This window comes from Pituophis catenifer, unplaced genomic scaffold, assembly GCF_029215685.1.
Source record: "Pituophis catenifer annectens isolate HBS135680 unplaced genomic scaffold, rPitCat1.0.hap2 SCAF_19, whole genome shotgun sequence".
Taxonomy (NCBI): domain Eukaryota; kingdom Metazoa; phylum Chordata; class Lepidosauria; order Squamata; family Colubridae; genus Pituophis; species Pituophis catenifer.
In genome coordinates this window covers 475325-499477 of record NW_027256899.1, presented here as the reverse complement: position 1 = coordinate 499477, position 24153 = coordinate 475325, and the positions used below count along the sequence as shown (strand labels likewise).

The 24153-nt window shown below is 45.9% G+C and overlaps 1 protein-coding gene across 1 annotated transcript; it reads left to right on the top strand.

Annotated features, from left to right (window-relative positions):
• Positions 1-5653: 5653 nt before the first annotated feature.
• LOC139326230 (vomeronasal type-2 receptor 26-like) lies at positions 5654-20975 on the top strand (the record flags this gene model as incomplete). Its single annotated transcript, XM_070956387.1, has 5 exons — positions 5654-5928; positions 7730-8027; positions 15057-15275; positions 18904-19030; positions 20119-20975. Coding segments are annotated over exons 1-5 (1776 nt in total), but the record flags the coding sequence as incomplete, so codon positions are not given.
• Between the last annotated feature and the right edge of the window lie 3178 nt (positions 20976-24153).

Here is a 24153-nt window from a genome sequence, read left to right as displayed (position 1 = left end):
CCCTGGCCAAATTACACTTCCAATATTTGTCCGAAGATCCAGGGAACATTTTAGCTATTCCAGCTGGTGGGAGGTACCACCTATAAATCATTTTGTAAAAGTTCTCCTTAAATGCCGCTGATAGTGTCAATTTCATTGATCTATTCCATATTCCCTGCCATTCTTCAAGTTGCATCGGTTTTCCTAAGTTTCTCCCCCAGGCTATCATCGTATCCTTTACTATCTCCTTGGCTATAAAGCTTGATAGTAAAAGATTATAGGTCTTAGATATAAATTGTCAGCATTGCAAACTGCATTTGCTTCAATGCTGCCATAGGAGGAGAAGAAGGGGGCATTTGACTTTTCACCTACTTATTTTCTCTAGAGGCAACATCTCCTGGGAGACGAGAGGGAGAGGGGACATTCCTTTGAGCTGAGATAGTAGAGCACTGACAGAGTGACTTGGAAGATGGCCAATGGAAAGCACAGACAGGGAAAAAGGAAAGGGAGGGTTTCGCGCCAGGAAATTAGTCTTGGCACCAAATGAGTTAGGGAAAGATCGTTGTGCTCAATAAATGATGATTTTTATCAAAGATTGTACATTTGAAATGCGATTTATTTATTTATTTAATTAATTAAATTTCTATACCGCCCTACTCCCGAAGGACTCAGGGCGGTGAACAGCAATGAAGTAAAACACATAAATACAAAAAATTTAAAATCGAATAAAATGAATTAAATAATTTGGCTGAATTTAAAATACCCAGTAATTTAAAACAAATTAAAATTTACACTTAAAAGGGAGAAGATTTAGGCCAGGCCAGCTTGATTTTGCTGCTTTTATCGCCACTAGGTAATTCCTAATATGAGATCTTACCAGTGTCCGGTCCGATTCAGAACGACTAGCCCTCCAACTGCTCTCTAGGCGTCTTTTCCGGCACTTCATCTCCCTCAGCTCCTCAGTGAACCAAGGAGCCAGGCGAGATCGGCGATGTTGAGACAACATCGGCAGCCTGACACTTCGCTTTACTGAGGGGACCTTGCAAACCATGTCTGAACGAAGCAGAGAGCTGGGAGAAACCGATTGCTGGGGAGAGACAGAAACCGCCACCCAGTCAGATGCCTGTTTCGTGCACCCCATCGGAGAGGATGAGGTAACCCTGGAGAATCCTGAAAAGCCCCGCTGGTCAATTGGCATCAGGAAGAAAGATGGCTGGGATGAGAGAACCAGAGGAGTCACCCTCAACCGTGGCAACCGAAAACCGGGGTGGAAACTGGAACTAGAAGCCCTTGCTGACCAGGGGGGACTGACCAAAACTCCACTAAGGGAGGACTATCTGAAGAGGCATATAACCCAATTGGTGATGGAAACTTTGGAAAATCTCAATATCCGAAGGGGGCCAGAAGAACAACCAAAGGGCGCGGAAAGGGCAGCAGTCGCGGATGATGCCACAGGAGGCACCCCTCTCCTGGAGCCTACCTATCGAGCACATGGCGCAGCAACAGTGGGAGAAAACCCAGAAAACCCTCCCCCCCCCAGGCAGCACGCACACCAGCGCCCATTCCCAACCAGCCCCGACTCCCGCAACTGGAAAGAGAAACTCCCCCCCCCCCTTGGAGTGAAGTTTGATGGGAACCGCAACAATTAGGATTCTTTGTGGCACATGTGCTAACTTACATGCAAGAGTACGGGTGTGATTTCCAAACCCAAGGATCCCGAGTGCAAGTTGTGACCCTAGCCCTAGAGGGTGCTGCCGCCAGATGGATGGTGACCCTACATAATGCCAACGCACCAGAACTGCGGAATTTCGACCGTTTCATGATGGCCCTGTGAGTCGGTTCGAGGACCCACTGGCAGATTGCAAAGCACGCGACCGCATTAAGGTGGTGAGGCAGGGGCGACGGCCAGTAGCAGAGTATACTGAAGAATTCCGGGACCTCGCGTGTCGTGTGCACTGGCCGGAAGATATTTTGGTGAGCTGCTTCAAGGACAGGCTGAGTGATGATCTATACAATGCCTGCGTGGCCCGAGGTGCACTGAATCACCTACATGAATGGTATGTCACCTCCAAAGAAGCTGAGATCGATATGGCCAGAAACCAGTATTAAGGGGGGAGAGCATGGAAGAAATCCCCACCCCAATGGAAGCAAGATCCCCATAAATCACAAACCGCATTTTTTCCGAGATCTTCAGCCTGTTTCAAGTGTGGAAAAGAGGGGCACCGAGCTGCAGAGTGTCGTTCGCAAACACCAGCCCGGAACCACCCACTGGGGAGAGCCCTGCAAAACCGGGTCGGCGTGGGAAGGAGACTGTCCTGAGGAGCAAGGAGACCGTAGAATTCCCATCCCCTCCCCTCTTTGGGGAGGAAACCCTGGCATCTGAACAGGAGGAATCACACTCGTTCGGAAGCAATCCAGATGATCAACCACTGGTAAGCAAACCAATTAAACCGCTTACCCTCCCCTTAAGACTATTTATCCCAAACCAGAACAGGGAGATAAATATCCCCACCCTAGTGGACTCAGGGTGCACCCGTTGTTTGATCAGCCCATCCCTAGTAGGGAAGTTAGGGATTAATGTAAAAAAGCTGAAAAAACCCATCGCTTTCTGCCAACTAGATGGGTCAATAGCAGGAGGGGAGCCAGCTTCTTTTGCTACCGAGCCTCTACATATAGGCATCAGAAGCCACAAGGAAATGCTTACTTTTATAGTGGCACCTGGCATGGAATGGCCGTTGGTTCTGGGCCTTGCATGGCTGAAAAAATGGAACCCAAAAATCAATTGGAAACAAGGCATCATAAAATTTCAGAGGAATGTGACTTTTGCTGAGAATCCACATAAAGGAACTGAGGGGGCAGAGAACTGAGAAACAGCCATGCCTGGTCACGCCATACCAACTGAGGGCATACCCATAGAATACAAGGATTTGGCTGAGGTTTTTAGCGAAAAAGCCTCAGATGAGCTCCCCCCCCCCCCACTGCACCACTGACTGCAATAGAAATCTTACCTGGTGCAAAACTCCCTAAACCCAAGATGTACAGCATGTCACCGAGGGAGTTGGAAGAGCTGAGAACATTTATTGAGAAAAACCTAGCAAGGGATTTCATCAAGCCAGCCCAGCCAAAAATTGCAGCTCCAGTGCTCTTTAGAGAGAAAAAAGATGGCTCAAAACGTCTCTGCGTTGACTTTCGGACCCTAAATGTGATCAGTGTGGAGAACATGTATCCCCTCCCCTTTATGAAAGATATGCTAGCACACCTCGCTAAAGGGAAATTTTTTTCAAAGCTGGACTTAAGGGAGGCTTACTACCATGTCAGAATTAAGGAGGGGGATGAGTGGAAAACAGCATTTAACACCCCCCTCGGCTGCTACCAATTCAAGGTGCTCCCCTTTGGGTTGCAAGGAGCTCCTGCAGTGTTTATGCAGTTAATAAATGAAGTGCTGCATCAGCATTTATATAAAGGGGTCCTGGTCTATTTGGACGACATTTTAATCTATACCGAGACCAAAGCAGAACATGTAAAACTAGTCAGGGTGGTTTTAAACAAACTCCGCGCTGCCAAACTTTATGCCAAACTTTCCAAATGTGAATTCCACCAAGAGAAGATTGACTATTTGGGATACTGCATTTCACACCAGGGGGTTGAGATGGATCCTCTAAAAGTGCAGGCTGTACTTGATTGGGAGCCTCCATGCATGCATAAACAGCTACAGAGCTTCTTGGGTTTTGCCAACTTTTACCGCCAGTTTATCCCTGCTTTCACTCAGATTGCCCTCCCCATCACCAAGCTCTTAAAAACAAAGGGGGAGGACAATCCTAAACCAAAGCAGCCATTGAACTGGACTATGGAATGCCAGGCGGCATTTGAAAAACTTAAACGGCTGTTCTCAGCAGAACCAATTCTAAAACACCCAGACACAGAGAAACCATTTGTCATACAAGCAGATGCCAGCGATGTGGCAATAGGAGCGGTCCTGCTTCAGAAGAATGAGCAAGACCAACTACAACCCTGCGCTTACACATCCAAAAAGTTGAATGAGACTGAGCAAAGGTGGGCCATTGGGAGAAAGAGGCATATGCAGTTCGTTGGGCATTGTTAACCTGGCGGCACTTCCTAGAAGGCAGTAAGACCCCTTTTGAAGTCTGGACTGATCATAAAAATCTAGAAGCCCTAAAGACCCCAAGGAAACTCTCCCCAAAACAAGTACGATGGGCTCAGTACTTTAAACGGTTTGATTTTACTCTAAAATACCTCCCGGGGGGGGGGACTTTCTGGCGGATGCGCTATCCAGAAAACCGCAATACATTCGTGCAAGGTCAGACGTAATCAAACCTATAGTACAAAACAGTCAACTAGCCACTAAAGTAGTCACCAGATCCCAGGAAAAACAAGAAACAGTGACAGACAATGACATCACCCAAAATTTTAAACAAGCATTGGCCACTGATGAATGGTTTTTGAACAACAAATCCAGCTGTCTGATGAAAGAAGACTTGGCTTGGGTGGGGGGGAAGTTGTATGTTCCTGCAAGCCAAAGACTATGCTTAATGGTAAGGTGCCACGACTCCAAATTAGCTGGACATTTTGGGTTTGTGAAAACTTTACACCTGATTAAAAGACAATTTTGGTGGCCATCGCTAAAAAAGGACATAGAAAGCTATGTAGCTAGCTGCCCCATTTGTGCAGCAGCAAAAAGACGTCAGGGGAAATCCCCAGGTCTATTGCAGAAGGTAGCTGAACCTGCAGCGCCTTGGAGAGAGATCGCTATGGATTTCATTGTAGAATTGCCAAACAGTGAGGGAAATACGGTCATTTGGGTGGTGACAGACCTATTTTCAAAACAGGCACATTTTATACCCTGCCAAAAGATCCCAACTGCTAAAAGTTTAGCCAAATTATTCCTAATGCACATTTATCGACTTCATGGGGCTCCACAAAGGATCATCTCTGACAGAGGGGTTCAATTCACCTCCAACTTTTGGAGGACATTTTTGGGCTTACTTGGTACTGGCCAGGGGTTGAGCACATCTTTTCATCCGTGTACTAATGGTAATTCTGAAATTTTGAACTTGGTGCTAGAACAATATTTAAGATGTTTCATTAATTTTCAACAGGATAACTGGACCAAACTTTTGCCTTTTGCTGAAGTTGCGTTTAATAATGCTGTACATTCAAGCACTGGTTTTACCCCTTTTAGAGTAGCAACAGGCCAGGATTTCAGCCCCATGCCTGAACTGAACCATCTGCGCATGCGCCAAGATGGCGGCGGTAAGAAGATCGCGTTGCAAGTAAGCTGAAGATCGGACAATGGGGGGGCCTTTGGGGGATGGCATGAACATCGCCACCCCCAGCCCCAGTTAGGGGACCCCACCCAGACGGGGAAGATCTTTTTCTTCCCCCGAAACACCTGTGGCTGGGTATGCGGAACTCCGGGAGTGCCAGGAGCACCGGGGGAGAGACGGCCTAGCCTCCGGATCAACAGGAGCCTCCCGGTGTCAGAGGAAGTGGCGGCCAGGGCGGCGGCTGCGATGGCAGCTGCGATGGCAGCGCAGGGACCTGGCGACCCCCTCGGATCCCCCCCAAACATTTTGGAGACCTGGGGGTGTGGAGGAGGGGGAAGATTCTGCTGGGATCCTGGTGAGGCTGATGCGGTGGCTGGCGGCGGCGGGCAATGGTGGCCGTAACCAAGACACCGGATCAACAGGAGCCTCCCGGTGTTGGAGAAAGCAGTGGCCAGGGCGGCGGCGGCGACACCGGCTGCAATGGCGGCTGTGACAGTAGCGCAGGGACCTGGCGACCCCCTCGGATCCCCCCCAAACATTTTGGAGACTTGGGGATGTGGATGGGGGGAAAAGATTCTCCTGGGATCCTGGTGTGGCTGGCGCGGTGGCCAGCGGCGGTGGGCAATGGCGGCCGCAACTGTGATGTCGATAGGAGGAACTGGAGGTAGAGGCTCGTGGTGGAGGCAGAGGCCAACAGAGGCTGATAGAGGCTGACAGAGGAAGTCTGTGTGGGAACTCTACCTCAGAAGGTTTGGGCTGGGAAACAGGACTTTAACACCGGTCCTGCATTGACTCTGGAGACCTGAGATTGAAGCCATGAAGGTTGGAGGGTGGAAGAGATATGGGGTCAGGGGGGCTGGAGGTCGACCGGTTTCTGGTCCCCTTGGATGTTCCCCCCCTTGCCCTCCCCCTCTCCCTCTCCCGCCCTGATTATGTGGCAAATACTGCAGCGTGTGACGGGTGTATCATCGACCTGGCCTTTGGGAGAAAAAAAAAGGACTGTCATCCACCCCCCTGCCTCCGGACAATCTGTCTTTCTCCCCCGGGGGAGTGGTACCTGCTGAATGGCATATCTTTTTACAACTTGACCCCTAGTGGGAGAAGATGTAGGACAGCCGTTATGAGATCAGTGAGGGAATAGCCATGTCAGATGGGCCAGGTCATCAATTTTTTACATCAGCCAGGCAGCCGCCATGAGAGGACGGCTTGGACATTGCCCTCAGGACTATGTGGAACTGCCTGGAGACTCCTCCTACTGCTGTGAGAGGGCAGTGGAATCCACTGGAAATAATGGACTGTTACACTACCATAGATCATCGGTCCCCTTGCCATCCTTCACTTACCGCCCAACTGAATGACATATACCGCAGCTGAACTCTTGGCACTGTGAGACTCCCCCTTCTCGCAGGCCTGGCCCTCCTCGCTATCGAGGGCCCACCTTAAGGACAGGTTTTGGAACCCTGAGAGGTGGCATGATGCAACAAAGGGGTTGAGGAGTCTCATGAGGAGATTTTTAGGGGGAATTTTAAGGGGGGGGTGGTTATGTGGGGTTGGGGGAAACCCCACAGGAGGGGGGCGGTGACCAGGCGGAGGGCGATGCGGGAGGTGCGAAATTGGGGACTAAGGAGGGCTTGACCATCGGTACTGTGAGTGGGAGGGGCAGGTATGGTGGGAGTAGGGGGCCACATCGTGTCTCCGAGGCGCTCACTTGCTGGTTACAAGCGGTGGTGCAACCCGACCCCCAGTGCTCCTCTCGGGATCTGGGTTGCACGGATCCCCGGGACCCAGGCCTGAGGCTGTTGTTGTGTATTGCCAGGTCCGTGACCAATAAAGCCCCCCTCATTTGTGATCTGGTTCGGGAGGGGGTGCAGACCTGGCAGGTGTCACGGAGACCTGGTTGGGCCCGGAGAGGGGGTTCCCCCTCGTTGAGATGTGCCCACCAGGTTTCTGGGCTTTCCACCAGCCAAGGGCTCAGGGAAGGGGTGGAAGGGGTGGGGGAGTAGCGGTTATTATAAAAGAGGATCTTGTTCCAAGGGAGGCCACTGTACCTCAGATAGCCGGTTGTTAGTCCCTCCTTGTGAAGTGGGGCTGTGGTGGGCAATTGGGTCTGCTGCTTACGTACCTGGCTCCCTGCCACATGGCAGCGACCCTGCCTGAGCTGCTCGACGTAATAGCCGGGGTGGCGGTGGAGACTCCCAGTTGATGGTGATGGGAGACTTCAATCTGCCATCTGTCGGCGAGACGTCTGCAGTGGCTCAGGAGTTCATGGCTTCCATGACGGCCATGGACTTAACTCAAGTAAGTCATGGCCCCACTCACACGGGGGGAAACACTCTGCATCTGATTTTTATCTCTGGTCAGTGGTTGAATGACCTAGATATAGGGGAAATAGGAATAGAACCCTTGTCATGGTCGGATCATTCTCTCCTTTGGCTTGATTTTCATACTGCTACACCCTGCCGCAGGGAGGCAGAACCAATGAAATGGTTCTGCCACAGGCGCCTGATGGATCCAGATGGATTCCAGATGGAGCTTGGGCCATTCCCGGAGGTGATGGCACATGACTCGGCTGAAGACCTGGTGGCCTCCTGGGATAGGGAGGTGGCTGGGGCTTTGGACTGCATCGTGCCTTTGCGGCCGCTGATTTGGTGTTGCGCTCACTTAGCTCCTTGGTTTACTGAGGAGCTGAGGGAGATGAAGCGCCGGAAAAGACGCCTAGAGAGTGGTTGGAGGACCAGCCGTTCCGAATCCGACCGGACACAGGTGAGGTCTTATATCAAGACCTACCTAGTGGCGATCAGGGTGGCAAAGTCTAGGTACTTCTCCACTCTGATTGCATCAGCAGATAACCGCCTGGCCACCCTGTTCAGGGTGACCCACTTCCTTTTTTTTAATATATACTTTATTGATTTTTTAAAAAAGGTTTTTTTAAAAAAAGAAAATATCAAATCTCAGGTAACATCTGAGGTATCGTGCGATTACATATATACAGTATATACACAACAAGTATCTTCAAATCTATCATTATTAGAAATAGGCATATCCTTATAGTCTTGTTCTATTATTCCACCATTTATACCACCTTTCCCATACTGCCTTAAATTTTGAATTCTCATCATCTTTGAGCATACTGGTTAATTTTGCCATTTCTGCACATTCCAATATTTTATTTATTATTGTCATCTCTGGAGGTATTTGTTTTTCTTTCCAGTATTTTGCAAAAATTAATCTGGCCGCTGTTATAATATGTATAATTAATTGTATCTTGTCCTTAGAGAGTCCATCTCCCATCATTCCTAGTAAGAAAATTTCTGGAGATAATTTTATATCTTCTTCCACTATTTCCCGCAGCCAAGTTCGTATTTTTGTCCAGAACTTTTTTGTCTCTGAGCAGGACCACCACATATGAAAGAAGGTGCCAACCTCCTTTCCACACTTCCAACAAATTCCTGAGGCGTTAGGAAATATTTTTGCTAATCTAGGTGGAGCTAAATACCATCTGTGAAATATTTTGTAGTGGTTCTCCCTATAAGTTGCCTTTCTCTGTTCAAGGAAACAGGGTGACCCACCTCCTACTCCAACAGGGAACTCGGAAAGACCCCTTGCAGGGCAGGGCCGAGGATTTTGTGCAATATCTGCACGATAAAATCACTCAGATTAGGGATGGCCTGGACTCCGACTGGGTGGTTTCAGACGGGGTGTGGGAGGGCGGTCTTGAGAACGTTATCTGGGAGGAGTTTGACTCTGTTGCTCCCGAGGACATGGACAGGGTTCTGAGTGGGTTTAGCACCGCTACATGTTTGTTGGACCCGTGTCCCTCCTCGCTGGTACTGGCCTCCCGGGAGGTTACACGAGGCTGGCTCCAGGGGATTACTAACGCTTCTTTGAGTGAGGGCTCTTTTCCTGCCACCTTGAAAGTGGCGGTGGTGAGGCCTCTCCTCAAGAAGCCCTCTCTGGACCCAGTTGTTTTGGCAAACTACCGTCCAGTCTCCAACTTTCGCTTTGTGGCGAAGGTTGTTGAGAGTGTGGTGGGGCGACAGCTCCCTCGGTACCTGGATGAAACTGTCTATCTAGACCCGTTTCAGTCGTGTTTCAGACCTGGGTACAGCACGGAAACGGCATTGGTCGCGCTGGTGGATGATCTCTGGAGGGCTCGGGACAGAGGTTGCTCCTCTGTCCTAGTCCTATTAGATCTCTCAGCGGCTTTTGATACCATCAACCATGGTATCTTACTGCGCCGACTGGGGGAGTTGGGGGTTGGAGGCACCGTTTTATGGTGGTTCTCCTCCTACCTCTCTGACCGGTCACAGTTTGTGTTGACAGGAGGGCAGAGGTCGACTTCAAGGCGCCTCACTTGTGGGGTGCCACAAGGGTCAGTCCTCTCGCCACTCCTGTTCAACATATATATGAAGCCGCTGGGTGAGATCATCCGTGGTTTTGGGGTGAGCTTCCATCAGTACGCTGATGATACTCAGCTGTACATTTCCACCCCGGACCATCCCAGTGATGCCTTGGAAGTGATGTCCCAGTGTCTGGAAGCTGTACGGGTCTGGATGGGGAGCAACAGGCTCAGGCTCAACCCCTCCCAAGACCGAGTGGCTGTGGTTTCCGGCGTCCCGATATAGTCAGATGACACCATCACTGACTATTGGGGGGTGAACATCTGTCCCCCAAGGAGAGGGCTCGCAACTTGGGAGTCCTCCTGGACACTAGGCTGTTCTTAGAAGACCATGTGATGGCCGTGGCCAGGGGGGCTTTTTATCAGGTTCACCTGATACGCCAGTTGCATCCCTTCCTGGATCGGGACTCCTTATGCACATTCACTCAGGCCCTTGTTACATCCCGCCTGGACTACTGTAATGCTCTCTACATGGGGCTCCCCTTGAAGAGTACCCGGAAGCTCCAACTGGTCCAGAATGCAGTCGCGCGGGTGGTTATGGGAGCGAGGTGGCACTCCCAAGTGACCCCCCTCCTGTGCGAGCTGCACTGGCTGCGGTGGTCTTCCGGGTACGATTCAAGGTGTTGGTGACCACCTTTAAAGCGCTCCATGGCATAGGACCAGGATACCTTTGAGACCGCCTACTGCCGCCAATTGCCTTCCACCGGCCAGTACGCTCCCACAGAGAGGGTCTCCTCAGGGTGCCGTCGGCCAGGCAGTGCTGGCTGGTGACCCCCAGGGGGAGAGCCTTCTCTGTGGGAGCACCAGCCCTGTGGAATGAGCTACCCCCAGAGATCCAGAGGATTCCGGACCTGCGCATGTTCCGGCGGGCCCTCAAGACGCTGTTTTTCCATCAAGCCGGGCTAGCCTAACTTCCTCAATTTTGAATTGATTTTAATTTTTATTTCAATTTGTCTTGTTCTGGGGGATTTTATATATGATTTTAAATTGTTTTAGGCCAAAATGAATTTAATCTATTTTAATATTGTTTTTAATATTCATATTGTTTTGTTTTTATTAGATTGGCTGTACACCGCCCTGAGTCCTTTGGGAGAAGGGCGGTATTTAAATTAAATTAAATTATTAAATTAAATTAAAAAATTAAATTAAATTAAATTAAATTAAATTAAATTAAATTAATTAAATTAAATTAAATTAAATTAAATTATTAAATTAAATTAAATTAAATTAAATTAAATTAAATTAAATTAAATTAAATTAAATTAAATTAAATTAAATTAAATTAAATTAAATTAAATTAAATTAAATTAAATTAAATTAAATTAAATTAAATTAAATTAAATTAAATTAAATTAAATTAAATTAAATTAAATTAAATTAAATTAAATTAAATTAAATTAAATTAAATTAAATTAAATTAAACAACCCACGGAAGAACCAACCATCCCATCACTTAAGGAGTGTATGGATAATTTGCAAAACACGTGGCCAGTGGTTAGATTAGCCTTACAGGAAGCTAGAGAAGCTTTTAAGATTCAAGCTGACAAGAAAAGGATGGAACCCAAACCTTTTCACATTGGAGACACAGTATACTTATCTACAAAATTCTTGAAATCATTACAACCTTCAAAGAAACTAGGGCCAAAGTTCATTGGACCTTTCCCCATCACTAGAATCATCAATCCAGTAGCAGTTGAGCTACTTCTTCCAAAGACACTCAGGCAGATCCACCCAGTATTCCATATCAGTTTACTCAAACGAAAAGTAACCTCATCCCTCAGACCACCTGCATCTACACCACCTGTTCCCATCATGATTGAACATGAACAACACTTTGAGATCAAGGGAATCCCTGATTCTAGGATCCACAGAGGGAAAATCCAATACTTAAGTTGCTTGGAAACATTTGCCATCAGCACACAATGAATGGGTCACTAAACACCATGTTAGGGCTCCAATTTTACTGAGAAAATTTCACTCCCAATATCCTAACAACCCTTGTTAATATACTATCATGAAATATTGTGTATATTTGTTTTACAGGTGGATCCTTTTGGTTTCTAAGGAGGGTAGCATGTCAGATCCCTAAAAGTGATACTGCCACTCAATTGGAAGAAGGGGGAGACTTGGATTCAATTTACTAGCATGGCCTGTGTCATCAGATATTTTACAACCAATATCCTGGCGCCAAAGATCCCTGAGATCCCCTTCACCTGGAGGAATTTTTATGATAGCCATGTGGGTTGTCTCACTTTAAAGTAAATGGTGGGAATGCATGTTTGTTCGAGTTCTCAGAGAAGCTAGCAAAGAAAACATTTTTACACTTGTGTATTGGCTAAAATCTACATTCTGACTTAAAGGGAGGGGTCTCTACTGCTTTAATCCTACTTGTCTTGCCTAAGGGTATTCAGATCGTGCTTTATCTGGATGGCTGTCACTTCTTCTTAATAAAAGAAATCCTTTTGAACAAACACGTTTCAAGAGTTCTTACTTTCTGAAGTTAGAAGGAGAGGCGATCCTTACACAAGGAGAGAAACAACCTAGAACTAAGGAGAAATTTCCTAATGGTGAGGAATGGAACGTCTCCCCTTCAGAAATGGTGGGTGGTCCATCACTGGAGGCTTTTAAGAAGAGACTGGACAGCCACTTGTCTGGAATAGTATAGATAGATCCAGATTAACAGAGTTGGAAGGGACCTTTTAGGTCATCTAATCCAAGCACACCCTACACCATTTCTGACAGATGACGGTCCAGTCTCTTCTTGAAAGCTTCCAGGGATGAAGCTCCCACAACTTCTGAAGGCAACTTTATCTCTTTATTTCCAGGTTGAATCTCTCCTTGTTCAGTTTCCATCCATTATTCCTTGTCCGGCCTTTGTCCGGCCTTTGGGTGCTTTGGAAAATAGCTTGACCCCCTCCTCTCTGTGGCAGCCCCTCAAATACTGGAAGACTGCTATCGTGTCTCCCCTGGTCCTTCTCTTCACTAGACCAGCCATGCCCAGTTCCTGCAACCGTTCATTGTATGTTTTAGCCTCCAGTCCCCTAATCCTCTTGGTTGCTCTTCTCTGCACTTTTTCTAGAGTCTCAACATCTTTTTTATAGTGTGGTGACCAAAACTGGATGCAGTTTTCTAGGTGTGGTCTTATTAAGGCTTTGTAGGGTGGTATTAGTACCTCTCTTGATCTTGATTGTATCCCTCTGTTAATGCAATTTAGGATTGCATTGGCTTTTTTGGCTGCCGTTGCACACTCTTGACTCATATTTAACTGGTTGTCCACTAAGACTCCAGGATCCCTCTCACAGTTACTGCTATTATGCCTGGTTTCCTGCTTGAACAGGGGGTTGGACTGGAAGACCTCCAAGGTCCCTTCCAACCCTTTTATTATGTTATATGTTCTGCTATAGGTACACATGTTTAGCCTGCTAAAGACTTATTGGAACACACTGATTGCACTGATAATATGATATTATCACATTTAAATATTGGATTGTATACCCTGTGAAGAAGACTTGATTTCTTTTGTCATAATAATTACCTGATAATTAATAAATCAAGTTCAAAAGTGATGGTTTTTGGAAAACAACATCATAGCCATAGATGCCTATTTGAGGGTAATCCAGTAGAGCAAGTAACACCTTTCCTTACCTGGGGTTGTTTTCTCTGAGCCTGAATCTTGGCTCCCTCATCATCCAAGGAGCTCAGTTAGAGAAAGGGCAGGAGTGAAAGTGGTGCTTAAATGAAAACCTCACAGCTCTCCAGCTTCCTCAGCCCCAATTATTAAAGTATCTGAGGCCCAGTTTTCCCCCATGTTCTTACATCAATCTGATGTTTGGGGCTCCAGAGAGAAACCACCAGCAGAACCAACCCAATCTCAGCCTCTGAGGAGGATCTTGGGGTGGACAAAAGGACTCCAGCTGCTGCCCTCAGAGCTGATTTGGGAATTTACACCATTTCTGCTTTGTCTAAATTCAGAAAATATGGGCATTGGCATAAAATGTAATCTATGGAAACTGGCAGACTCTGAAAATTGTGGCTGTTGGAACAGACAAAACTTCAATTAAAGACCAAACTTGGATTATGCAACTGACAAATCTTATTAGGCTTTGAGGTCTGCCTGTTTCTTGTAGAAAACTGGAGAAAGAAGTTAAAAAATTTCCTCCAGAAAGAATCTGGGATATAGAAGCAAAAAAAGATGCAGCAATTCTGGAAAATTATAATAGGCCCTTTATTGGAATAGAATACTCCAGTTTGCACGTGTTAATGTAATTGTGATATTAATATTAATAATAATAATTTTATTTCTATACCGCCCTTCTCCCGAAGGACTCAGGGCGGTGTACAGCCTATTTAAAAACAGAATAAACATCAATTTAAAATAATTTAAAAGTATTAAATAAATTTGGCTTAATTTAAAACCCCAAAAATTTAAAACATCCAATTTAAAATTATGTTGCTAACCCAGCCTGGCGGAACAATAGGGTCTTGAGTGCGCAGTGAAATACCCGGAGGTCAGAAATCTTACGAATTTCCGGGCGCAGTTCGTTCCACAGGTCTGGGGCTCCCAATTTATCCCCCTGATAAATTGTAGAGGTGATACAGTAATATGATTTACATTTTTATTGTTTTTTAATTTGCTTATTATTTTCCATTATTATGATACAATCTTGCTAATATTCTGTCTTTAATATTTTAAACAATGTCTGATTAACAAACTATTCTAACACATTCAGGAGAACCAGGTTGGATTTATTAAAATCTAATATTTTGGATTTGATCTGACCCCAAATATAACACAGCATTCTTCATTGCTTTTTCAGATCAGTCATACAATTGCTTCAGAGGCTCTGAGTGATAAAAGCAAATTCCCCTTTTTCCACCGGATGAATCCCAAAGAAGGGATCCAGTACCCAGCAATTGTCCACCTGCTCCTCCATTTCAGATGGACCCTGATTGGCCTCTTTGCTTCAGACACAGAAAATGGAGAGAAATTCATGAGGATTTTTCCTCCTGTGCTTGTCAGGAGTGGAATTTGTGTTGTTATATCACAACTGTTCTCAACAACTGGATACACAGCATCCCTCAGGGATTCCCTCTCTAAGTGGAGACAAGTCAACGTCTTTGTTCACTTCATAGAAAATGTTTCCATTTGGGACAGAATTCTTCCTTTCCATTTAACATTTATGCGTCTGCCAGGACCCATTGAAGGGAAAGTCTGGATCCTCACAAGTTTTGTAGATTATACATTAAACAAGCATAGACTTCTCAAAAACATCCATAATATTTTGAACTTTCGTTATCTGTTAAAAGAAAGGCCAAAGGATTCTGCCTTTGAACCCCATTTCTTTGTGGAAGAAAAGTTTCAAGATCTTTATTTCCGCTGTTCTCTTTCAAAGAACGTCTTTTCTGTCAAAGGCCGCAGAAGATGCACCCAGAAAGCCCCACAGGAGACCCAGGAGAAAAGGACCAGGATCCGGGCCCCAAATCACTATTACTTTTACAGTATCATTCAGACTCTGGTCCAGGCCTTGAAAGCTGCTTATTCCTCCAGATCAAGATGGGGAAGGAAGGAGGGAGAAAAGAGTTTGGGGTCTCGAAGGCTGCAGCCATGGCAGGTATGGGATCCCTATATGGATCCATTGATCTTAGATCCTTTGGATGAGGAATTCAGAGGAGAAGGAAGGGGAACCAACTCAACAGATCTGTCCAATTCAATTGCTCAGGGAATAATGGTTCTAAAGAGTAGATACCATGGCATTTTAATATTAAACTCTGCTCATTTGAAAATGCTGTATTTTTTCTTAAATAAATTCTTGTATTTGTGGATTTGTGATGAGGATGGTGGAATTTCCCCTTTGTTCCGTCCCCACTGCAGGTGGGTCTGTTTGCAGCTCAACAGGCAGCTAAACCCCCCTATTCTCCTCCAGTGAAAGGGAGCCTGGGGTGCGTCTGGATGTTTCATTGGGAGAAAAGGGCACGGAGAAACTGAGGAAGTGCAAAGAGTGAGAATCAAATATAATGTGGGGCTACAGCAACAACAGCACAATAGATACATGTTATGGCATGACAACCTTCATACATTTGGAGGAGACCCTGAGACCATCTAGCCCAACCCCTCCTCTCCGCAGGAATCCCAGTTAAAGCTTCTCTGACTGATGACTGCTCAGTCTTTGCATTCAGACAATCCATGAAGAGGAGATTGAACTTCTCTGCTTCACTGGCTCAGCTCTAAAACAGCAAATTCTCCTCCACTCGTGGTGCCTGCAAGGGGACCTGGTCCTTGAGTTGGGGTCTCCCTAAACCAGAACATTCACTTCCTGAGATTCTTATGGCTACATTTGCCTTCTTTCCATGAACATCTCCCGGCTGACTCAGATTCTGTTTCCAGTTTTCAGATCATTTTCACAAACATGCATATCAAGTTTGGTATCCCTCCTCCTTCTTCCAGTCCATCATTCATGTTCTTATATGAGACTCTATTGTTAGTCAAGTCCTAGTTGCTGAAAACTAGATATTTTTCTACTGCTTTTTACTCATGCACTTTTCTCTGTGTGGAAATCATAAACATTTTTCTGGAAACTTGATATTCCTCTTATTAAATTTTATTTTATTCAAAAGGTAAAATGCAAGTTTTGGAAAATAAAACTATTACAAAGACAAAAAAAAAACTAGACAAAACATTTTTTAAAAATTGTGCATTAAAAACAGACAAAAACATGCATATTGTCCCCCCAGTTGAATACAATACAGCAATAATAGTTTCTCCCCCTTGCAAAATAGGCCCAAAATTATAAACTTCTACACACATATTTGCAACCACTTGACTTGTCAGCTATCTGCTGTATATAAAAAACATATTTAACAGGCAATCCAACAATAAAGTTAAATTTAAAAACTTCAAAATTGTCTGTTATCTGCTATTATATTTAACTCACAGACAATTTACAGGGGCTTCTTATCTACCCCAGACCACCACAATCATTATCTCTGATCCATCCAGAATCTGTCCAGGGTTAAACACCTTTGTTTGAGTCTTAATAATAATGCATTTCTTTAAAATTTTAATTAGGATCTTTTCCAACAACTGCTTTCCATTTCCCAAAGTCACAGGACTTCCTGTAAATTGAAACTTGTTTTCCTGTTAAATATGACAAGTCCATTCCCCAATCTCCCTCAATCTTCTTGAAAGAATCCATTTCTTCAGCCATCCGTTCTGCCCACTTTGAGTCTTCAGGGTCCATGGCCTCTCCAGCCCTCTCCAAGCAGCCTGCCTTCAAACCAGACTCCTCCATTCGGGATGCCAGCAGCAAATTAGGTTCCAGTCCATCCATCCAATCCATACGATTCAACAATTGTTGCTTGCTTCTGATTATCGTCTTTAAGTTGATTTAAAACCATTGTTATTTTATCAAACTTTTTAAATGAAGTTTCAATTAAGGCTTGTAAATTGAAAGACTTTATAGTCTTTAAATCACATCAAATTAGCTTACTCTTTTTCCCTTTTTCTTTTCTGTTTTGTTTGAAAAGGCCTTCGGGCTATTCAATAAACTATACTATACTAAAAATCACATCAAATTAGCTTACTCGAAGATCGTTTTAATTACCGTATTAATGTCAACATAGAAAAATTGATGACCAATGGCAAATTGTTATCCATCACCTTCAGGTTTCATAGGAAAGATGAAAAAGGGTTAACAATTATTTGAGTATCATTTTGAAGACGTTTTTATTCACTTAGTTATCATACAATCCACCCATCAGGTTTCTAATCACATCACACGATTGTTTGTGCGTCCTTTACTGAAATCCAGTTATATCACCAGAGTTCCCATAATCTATTTAGAAAGTGCAAATGTGTGAGAATGACTTTTGGGATGAGGGGAAGAGAGGCTGCCTAGGGAAGGATCAGAGAAGAGGGAGAATCCTGCAGTTGCATAATGGGAGAGAAAGAAACTCAGAAAGGATCCTGGGTAACTCTTCAAGCTGAGAAAAAAGTTGGTGGGAGATTTGTTCTTTCAGATCTGCAAAATTTTGTTAATGTCGCATTACAATCAAGTAGAATTAGGACATCTGGAGGTGTTCTCCATCCGGATGACCAGGGAGAAGATTAGCCTGACAACTTTCTTCTTGATCAACCCATGCTTTCTGGGAATCAACCTCTTGTGTTCAAAGAGTTTATGAATCAACTTCTTTTCTCTCTGATCATTTTATTTGTCATCTGCTCTAGAATGTTGCTTATAATTGACAAATGTTGTCAATTATCTCTATATTTTGTCAGTATATGATTGACAAATCTTTCTCAAACTTTTTCATTCACTTCTGAAGATAATGGCAGTATTTGTGTCCTAATTAAGCATATTTGGAGATTAGACAATTGTAGAAGAAAGATTCAATGTGGCATAAGAAAAAAAGTTTTCTGCTGTTCAAATTCCTGGATGTTCCCATTCTAGTTTCATCCATTTCTGGAGAAGAACGAGTTTTTCAATATTTCTGAGAGAAAACTGTACTTGGACCAAAATGGAGAGATAACAGCAGATCTGATGTTTGACAGCATCTTCGTTCTCCCTGAGGGTCCCAAGCTAGGGACTCTGGGGTATTTTGTAAGACAGAGATTTTTTATCAACCAAGATGTTCTTTCACGGCTAAAGTTGCTCAATAAGGTGAGAGAAATTTTGGTGTCTTTTCTCCGTTTTCCAAAGCCAGAGGTCCCATTTCAAGTGGGCAAAGCCGAGAGTCACCAGGGTGGTTGGCCTCCCATGCCAGGTGGTGTCATCTCATGGAAGCTCTTCAAGAGACGGGACTTAAGTGGAGTAGCTTTGCCATGTTTTATGGAAACCTTTCAAGATCCTACTGGTCAGAGGGTTTTTTCTTCATCATAGTTTTATTCTACATTAAAAAATCTAATGGAATAAAAGTTTCCTAAAATTTTTACAGTATACTTTATTCTCAATTTTTATAAGAATATGTCATCATGCTTAAATATTTTTTTCTATTCCATCCCTCAAGACTTTATTAAATAGAAAAGTACTTTATTGTAATGTTAAATTCCAAAAGCAAAAGGGAGGAACTAAAGGAAGAATCTGCCAGTTGTTTTACCTCCTGCATCTCTTTAGAAGTAGTCAGAGATTTCATATTTACTCAGTGAAGACCAGAGGCTACTTGTCTCCATCTATTTCTACCTCCACTTTCCATGGATGGAGCGTCCTAACATATTTTCTTTTCTTTCCTTGTTTTTCTGCTCAGTCCCTGCCTCAGTCCAAATGTGTTCAAAGTTGCCATCCTGGATTTGTCAAGAGGGCTCGAGAAGGAGAGCCAGTTTGCTGCTATGACTGCGTTCCTTGTCCGGAGGGGACCTTCTCCACTCAGGAAGGTGGGTGACACTGAGGAAAATGGGAGGCTTTGTGGAACTGGATCCATCCAGAACCTTTTCATGAAAGTGCAAGTTAAAAGACAGATTGAAGCTCACCTGTATTTTTTTTATTTTTAACCTGCACAATTTCTTATCTAAACGGAAGTAAATCAAAAAGACTTGGAAGGAGGGGCTGGGAAGAGATGAAAGGAGGGGCTGGGAAGAGATGGGAAGAGTGGGTGGCAGACTGGGCAAGCTTTACTAACAGCAGAGGAAATATCTCTTCTGCTTTTTAGTCTGGATATGTGCTGCTAAGTTTACCTTTCTAGGAACCTCTGAGATCTTTGAAACTTGATGAATTGTTTCAGGTCCACCTTCTGAAAGACCTTGCAATTCATTGTTTATTGGCCTCCCTTGAGGATCACTGAGAAGGTGTCACTGGTCCATAATCTGGTGCTGTGGATAGTTATGGGGGGAACTCATTACACAAATAGTCTGCCAGTCATGTAGATCAATCAATCAATCAGTCAATCAATCAATCAGAATAGAGCTAGAAGGAACTTTGGAGGTCTTCTAGTCCAGCCCCCTATTCAAGCAGGCGAACCTAGACCATTTCAGACAAGTGACTGTCCATTATCTTCTTAAAAACCTCCAATGTTGAAGCACCCAAAACTTCTGGAGGCCAGCTGTTCCACTGGCTAATTGCTCTCACTGATAGGAAGTTTCTCCTTAATTCCAGGTTGCTTCCAGATGTTACAAGATACTGTAGGTTTCCTCTAAATCCAGGATATTGACTGCCATGTGACAGGACTCAGGATGTTTGCCTAAAAAGATTATATGATTCATTATTAACCTCTAATAATGTAGGTTCCTATGAAGATTCTACACATTACACAGGAAATAATTAACATCCTAGAACCTCCCTCAACTTCATATACCTAGCTACATTTTTTAATTAAAAAAATATCATTCTTATGCTCTTTTTAATGAAATAGCTAAGAAATACTTCTTGGAAAATGCCTGGTGGTATCAGCTGTTATCCAAGAAGGTTTTTCTTGCAAGAGAAAAGGACATAATATTAAAGATATATTGCTTTTTTGCTTTCTCAGATACAGAAAAATGCACCAAGTGTCCAGACAATAAATACCCAAATGAGGCCAGAGTCCAATGTATCCCCAAAGTCATAACCTTCCTTTCTTATGAGGAACATCTGGGCATCATCCTGGTCTCTTTTGCCCTATTCTTGTTCTTAATCACAGACCTTGTTTTAATCATCTTTATTAAATACCGAGAAACTCCCCTTGTCAAAGCCAACAACAGGGACCTCTCCTACATCCTCCTGGTCTCCCTCCTGCTTTGCTTCTTGTCTCCTTCTCTCTTCATTGGTCAACCAAGGAAAGCCACCTGCCTTCTCCGACAGACAGTCTTCAGCATCATCTTCTCAGTTGCCGTTTCTTCTCTCTTGGCCAAAACCATCATGGTGGTGTTGGCCTTCCTGGCCACAAAACCAGGAAACCGAGTGAAGAGATGGTTGGGGAAGAGCTTGGCCAACTCCATCATCCTTTCTTCTTCTGCAGTCCAAATTGTCATCTGCTCCACCTGGCTGGGAGTTTCTCCCCCCTTCCCTGACTCTGACCTCCACTCCCAGCCTGGAGAGATCATCCTGCAATGCAACGAAGGGGCCGTTGTCATGTTCTACGTCACCCTCAGCTACATGGGCTTCCTGGCTGCCATCTGCTTCACGGTGGCTTTCCTGGCCAGGAACCTGCCTGGGGCCTTCAACGAAGCCAAGCTGATCACCTTCAGCATGCTGGTCTTCTGCAGTGTCTGGGTGACTTTTGTGCCCACCTACCTGAGCACCAAAGGGAAATCCATGGTGGCTGTGCAGGTCTTCTCCATCCTGGCCTCCAGTGCTGGTCTGCTGGGCTGCATCTTCATCCCCAAGTGCTACATTATCCTTCTGAGGCCAGACCTCAACACAAAGGAGCATCTTACGGGCAGAATAAATGTAAAAACATGAGATATAACACCATTGTGATATTGGAAGAATTTGAAAGATATTCTTTCCATTTAGATAGTACGCAGGAGTCAAAGAAAATCATATGTATATGTTTCAAATTTGGAAATTTTTGAATTCTTCACAAAGGAGCAGCTTACAGCCAGAAGAAATGTGTAAATGTGAGACTGAGGAATTTCAACTTTTAACATTTTCCACAGTCCAAACATAGAAAATGGTCCAAGCTCTTCTCCATGTATGAGTGAGCCAACTATTTTTCTTGAAATAAAGGATGTGTGGAAGATTGTGAGGAGACAAATTTCTTGGAGAAATGGGAGCATGTTAGCAAGAGAAAAATATAGAAGGAACGTATGGAGCAACATTTATGCCCTCATTTCTCAGTACATTTCACCCAAACTGCTGTGGCAACGCAACTGAGATGTTTCTTTTTGTTTACACAATAACTCTTTCTTGAAGGTAGCAACAATACAAGGCTGGGGAGGTAACTTGAGTCTCGCTAATTCTGAATATTCATGCTTACATCATCTATTAAAAGAAATATGCATATGTATGATTGTCCTTTTCTCCTCCTTTCCTGGAATGTATAAATATGAGTGCATCCTTTTGTCTGTAAATATTTCCTCCCACTATTTTCTGGAGGGAAATTCCTCCAGTGGACACTGAATAAATAACAACTGCAGTGAGCCTGGATTATTGGTTTTTTGGCTCCTGTGTTTGATTCCACAGAAACTGGTGTCAGGAGTGGGATTCACAATCTTCCATCTGCCACCAGGGACAACCGATGGGGCAGCCCTATAGGGTGAGGCAGTGGTGGGTTCCTCCCGGTTCGGTCCGGTTCGGCTGTGCCGGTAGCGGTGACGATATGATGTCACCGAACTGGTTCTCCCCCCCCCCCGCCCTCCCACCCACCCCACCTACATTATTCTTACCTTTTATTTGGTCCCACCCCCAATCTATTGCTGCCTCCTGAGTCCCAGCTGATGGCTAGAGGGAACCACCAGGGACAACAGATGGGGCAGCCCTATAGGCTGAGTGTTGAACCCATATTGACCATTGAGGAGTGTGTGTGAGGCCACAATCTGTGTTTAAGTGTCTCTTGTGGCTGGAAAGGTTTGTGGTCCCTTCCGTCCCAATTTCTCAGCCGCCCTGGCCCTGCTGTGAGCTCAGCCGAGCGATGTCTGGAGGTATCCAGGAACTGAGGGGGAATTTGGCTTTGCAGAGTGAGTGGGACCCTCTGTGTGGAAGAATGGAGACTGACCCAGAGGTTCTGTGCAAACTCCCTTTTTTCTGTTGTCTGAATGGAGGAATTCAGCTGATCCTAGGCAGGGAGGGAAGTGGATGATGGGGCTCAGGCGGACTCTGAGTGGGGAAGGAATCTTTCCCAAAGAAACAGGTAAACCTGCTGTGTCCCAGGGCTGGAAGAGGATCCAATGCCCCACTGCTGCCCCCAAAGGCTGTGAAAAAAGGGAGAGTGTGAAATTGGAAGGGATGATTTAAAAAAAAAACCCTCTTCTTCCTTGTGAGAAGAGAAATTCCTGTATCTGCACAAGGCTGTGACAGAATCCATGCAAACAGAAGCAGGAAAGTCAGTTTTATTTTTGTTAGATTTTCCCCCAGGGTTTTATTATTTTTTTCAAATAACTAAAGGAGGTGAACATGTCCAACTCTTCTTCCTCTTCCTCTTTTCCCCACAACAATCACCCTGTGAGGTGGGCTTGTCTGAAAGAGAGTGTCTGTCCCGAGGTCAGCAAACAGGCTTTCAGGGCTAAGGCAGGACTTGAACTCAGGATCTCTTGCTTCCTAGCCTGATGCCTTAACCATTGTCAATGTTAAGGCAGGGCAGATTTTGGGCAAAGACCCTGCTGGTCACCACTGTTACCTCGTCTTCCAGCAGAACACAAGTTCCCCCCCACCTCCGGGTCTTTCTGGGGTAGAGCAGCCCCATCCGAGAGCAAAGGAGAGAAACTCCTGGACACAGAGAGCCCCTCCCCCATCACAGCCCCTCCCTCTTGCCAGGGTTCAGCTAAGACTCACTGCCTGTAGGGGGCAGCATAGAGTCTGGCCCTGAAGTCCTAGCTGGGCCCTGGGAATTGAAATCGGGGCCTCCAGGTGATTGGCTCAAAGCCAGTGGTGGAATTCAGTCGGTTGGCATCGGTTCGCCGGAACCGGTAGCTAACCACGCCCAGCCACTCCCCTTGCCCCTCCCAGCCACTCGCCTCGAATGAGTCTGATATGTCTGACAATGGCTTTGCCATGTTGCCCCCGAACTGAGCCTTTGGCCGAAGGGGCAGGTCTGGAGCGGGTCTCCCTCCCATGGTATGCTGCCTCCCGTGTTTAATTTTGGGGCCACCTGGGTGAGGGCACCCCCCACCTACCCCACAAGTGGTGATCCCTGCCACCATCATGCAAGCCAGCCAGCCCAGCCCAAACCCACGAGCGAAGGAATGATCGCTCTCTACCAGCCGGCCCTTGCCCGCCTGCCCCCTCCCCCTGTCAGGTTGTGGGGGTGCCTGGCCTCCCAGCTGCTCCCCCCACCCTCTGGAAGGGCAGCAGCAGCTCCGTCGTCCCAGAAACGCTGCACAGCCTCTGCGGCCTCGTGTTGGGCTTCCCGGCTGCCTGGGGAGCGAGGGGGAAGAAAGCGGCCAGCCGGCTCTTCAGAAGCACCGCTGGCTCTGCCCTCCTGCCTCCGCTCTTGCACAGGGGGAGGCGGCGCCTTCTCTCCCGGTCAGCAGAGGCTCCTGGGTGGGAAAGGTGGCCGGGGCCGGTCCGAGCTTCACTGGGAACCTCACATAACGCCCGGAAGGAATCCTTGTGCTGCAGCCGCCAATCTGGGCATTAGCTAGGCAGGAGACTGCAAGCTCCGGGGTCTTCCGAGGAGCCCGGCCGAAGTTTCACCCGTGGAGGCTCCGGGACTCCCGATGACGGGACGGGTCCTTTGGGCACCCAGGAGCTCCAGCCCAGCCTCCGCCGCAGTGAGTGGCAGACGAAAGTCCGGCCGGGCTCCTGGAGAGGCAGAGTTGGCAGGAGGTCGATCCAGGCGCTGCTTGTAGCACAAAGGTTCCTCCTGGGCTTTGAGGCTCCTGGCTGCAATGGGCAGCAAAGCTCGGCTCGTCCCTCTGACCCAGCA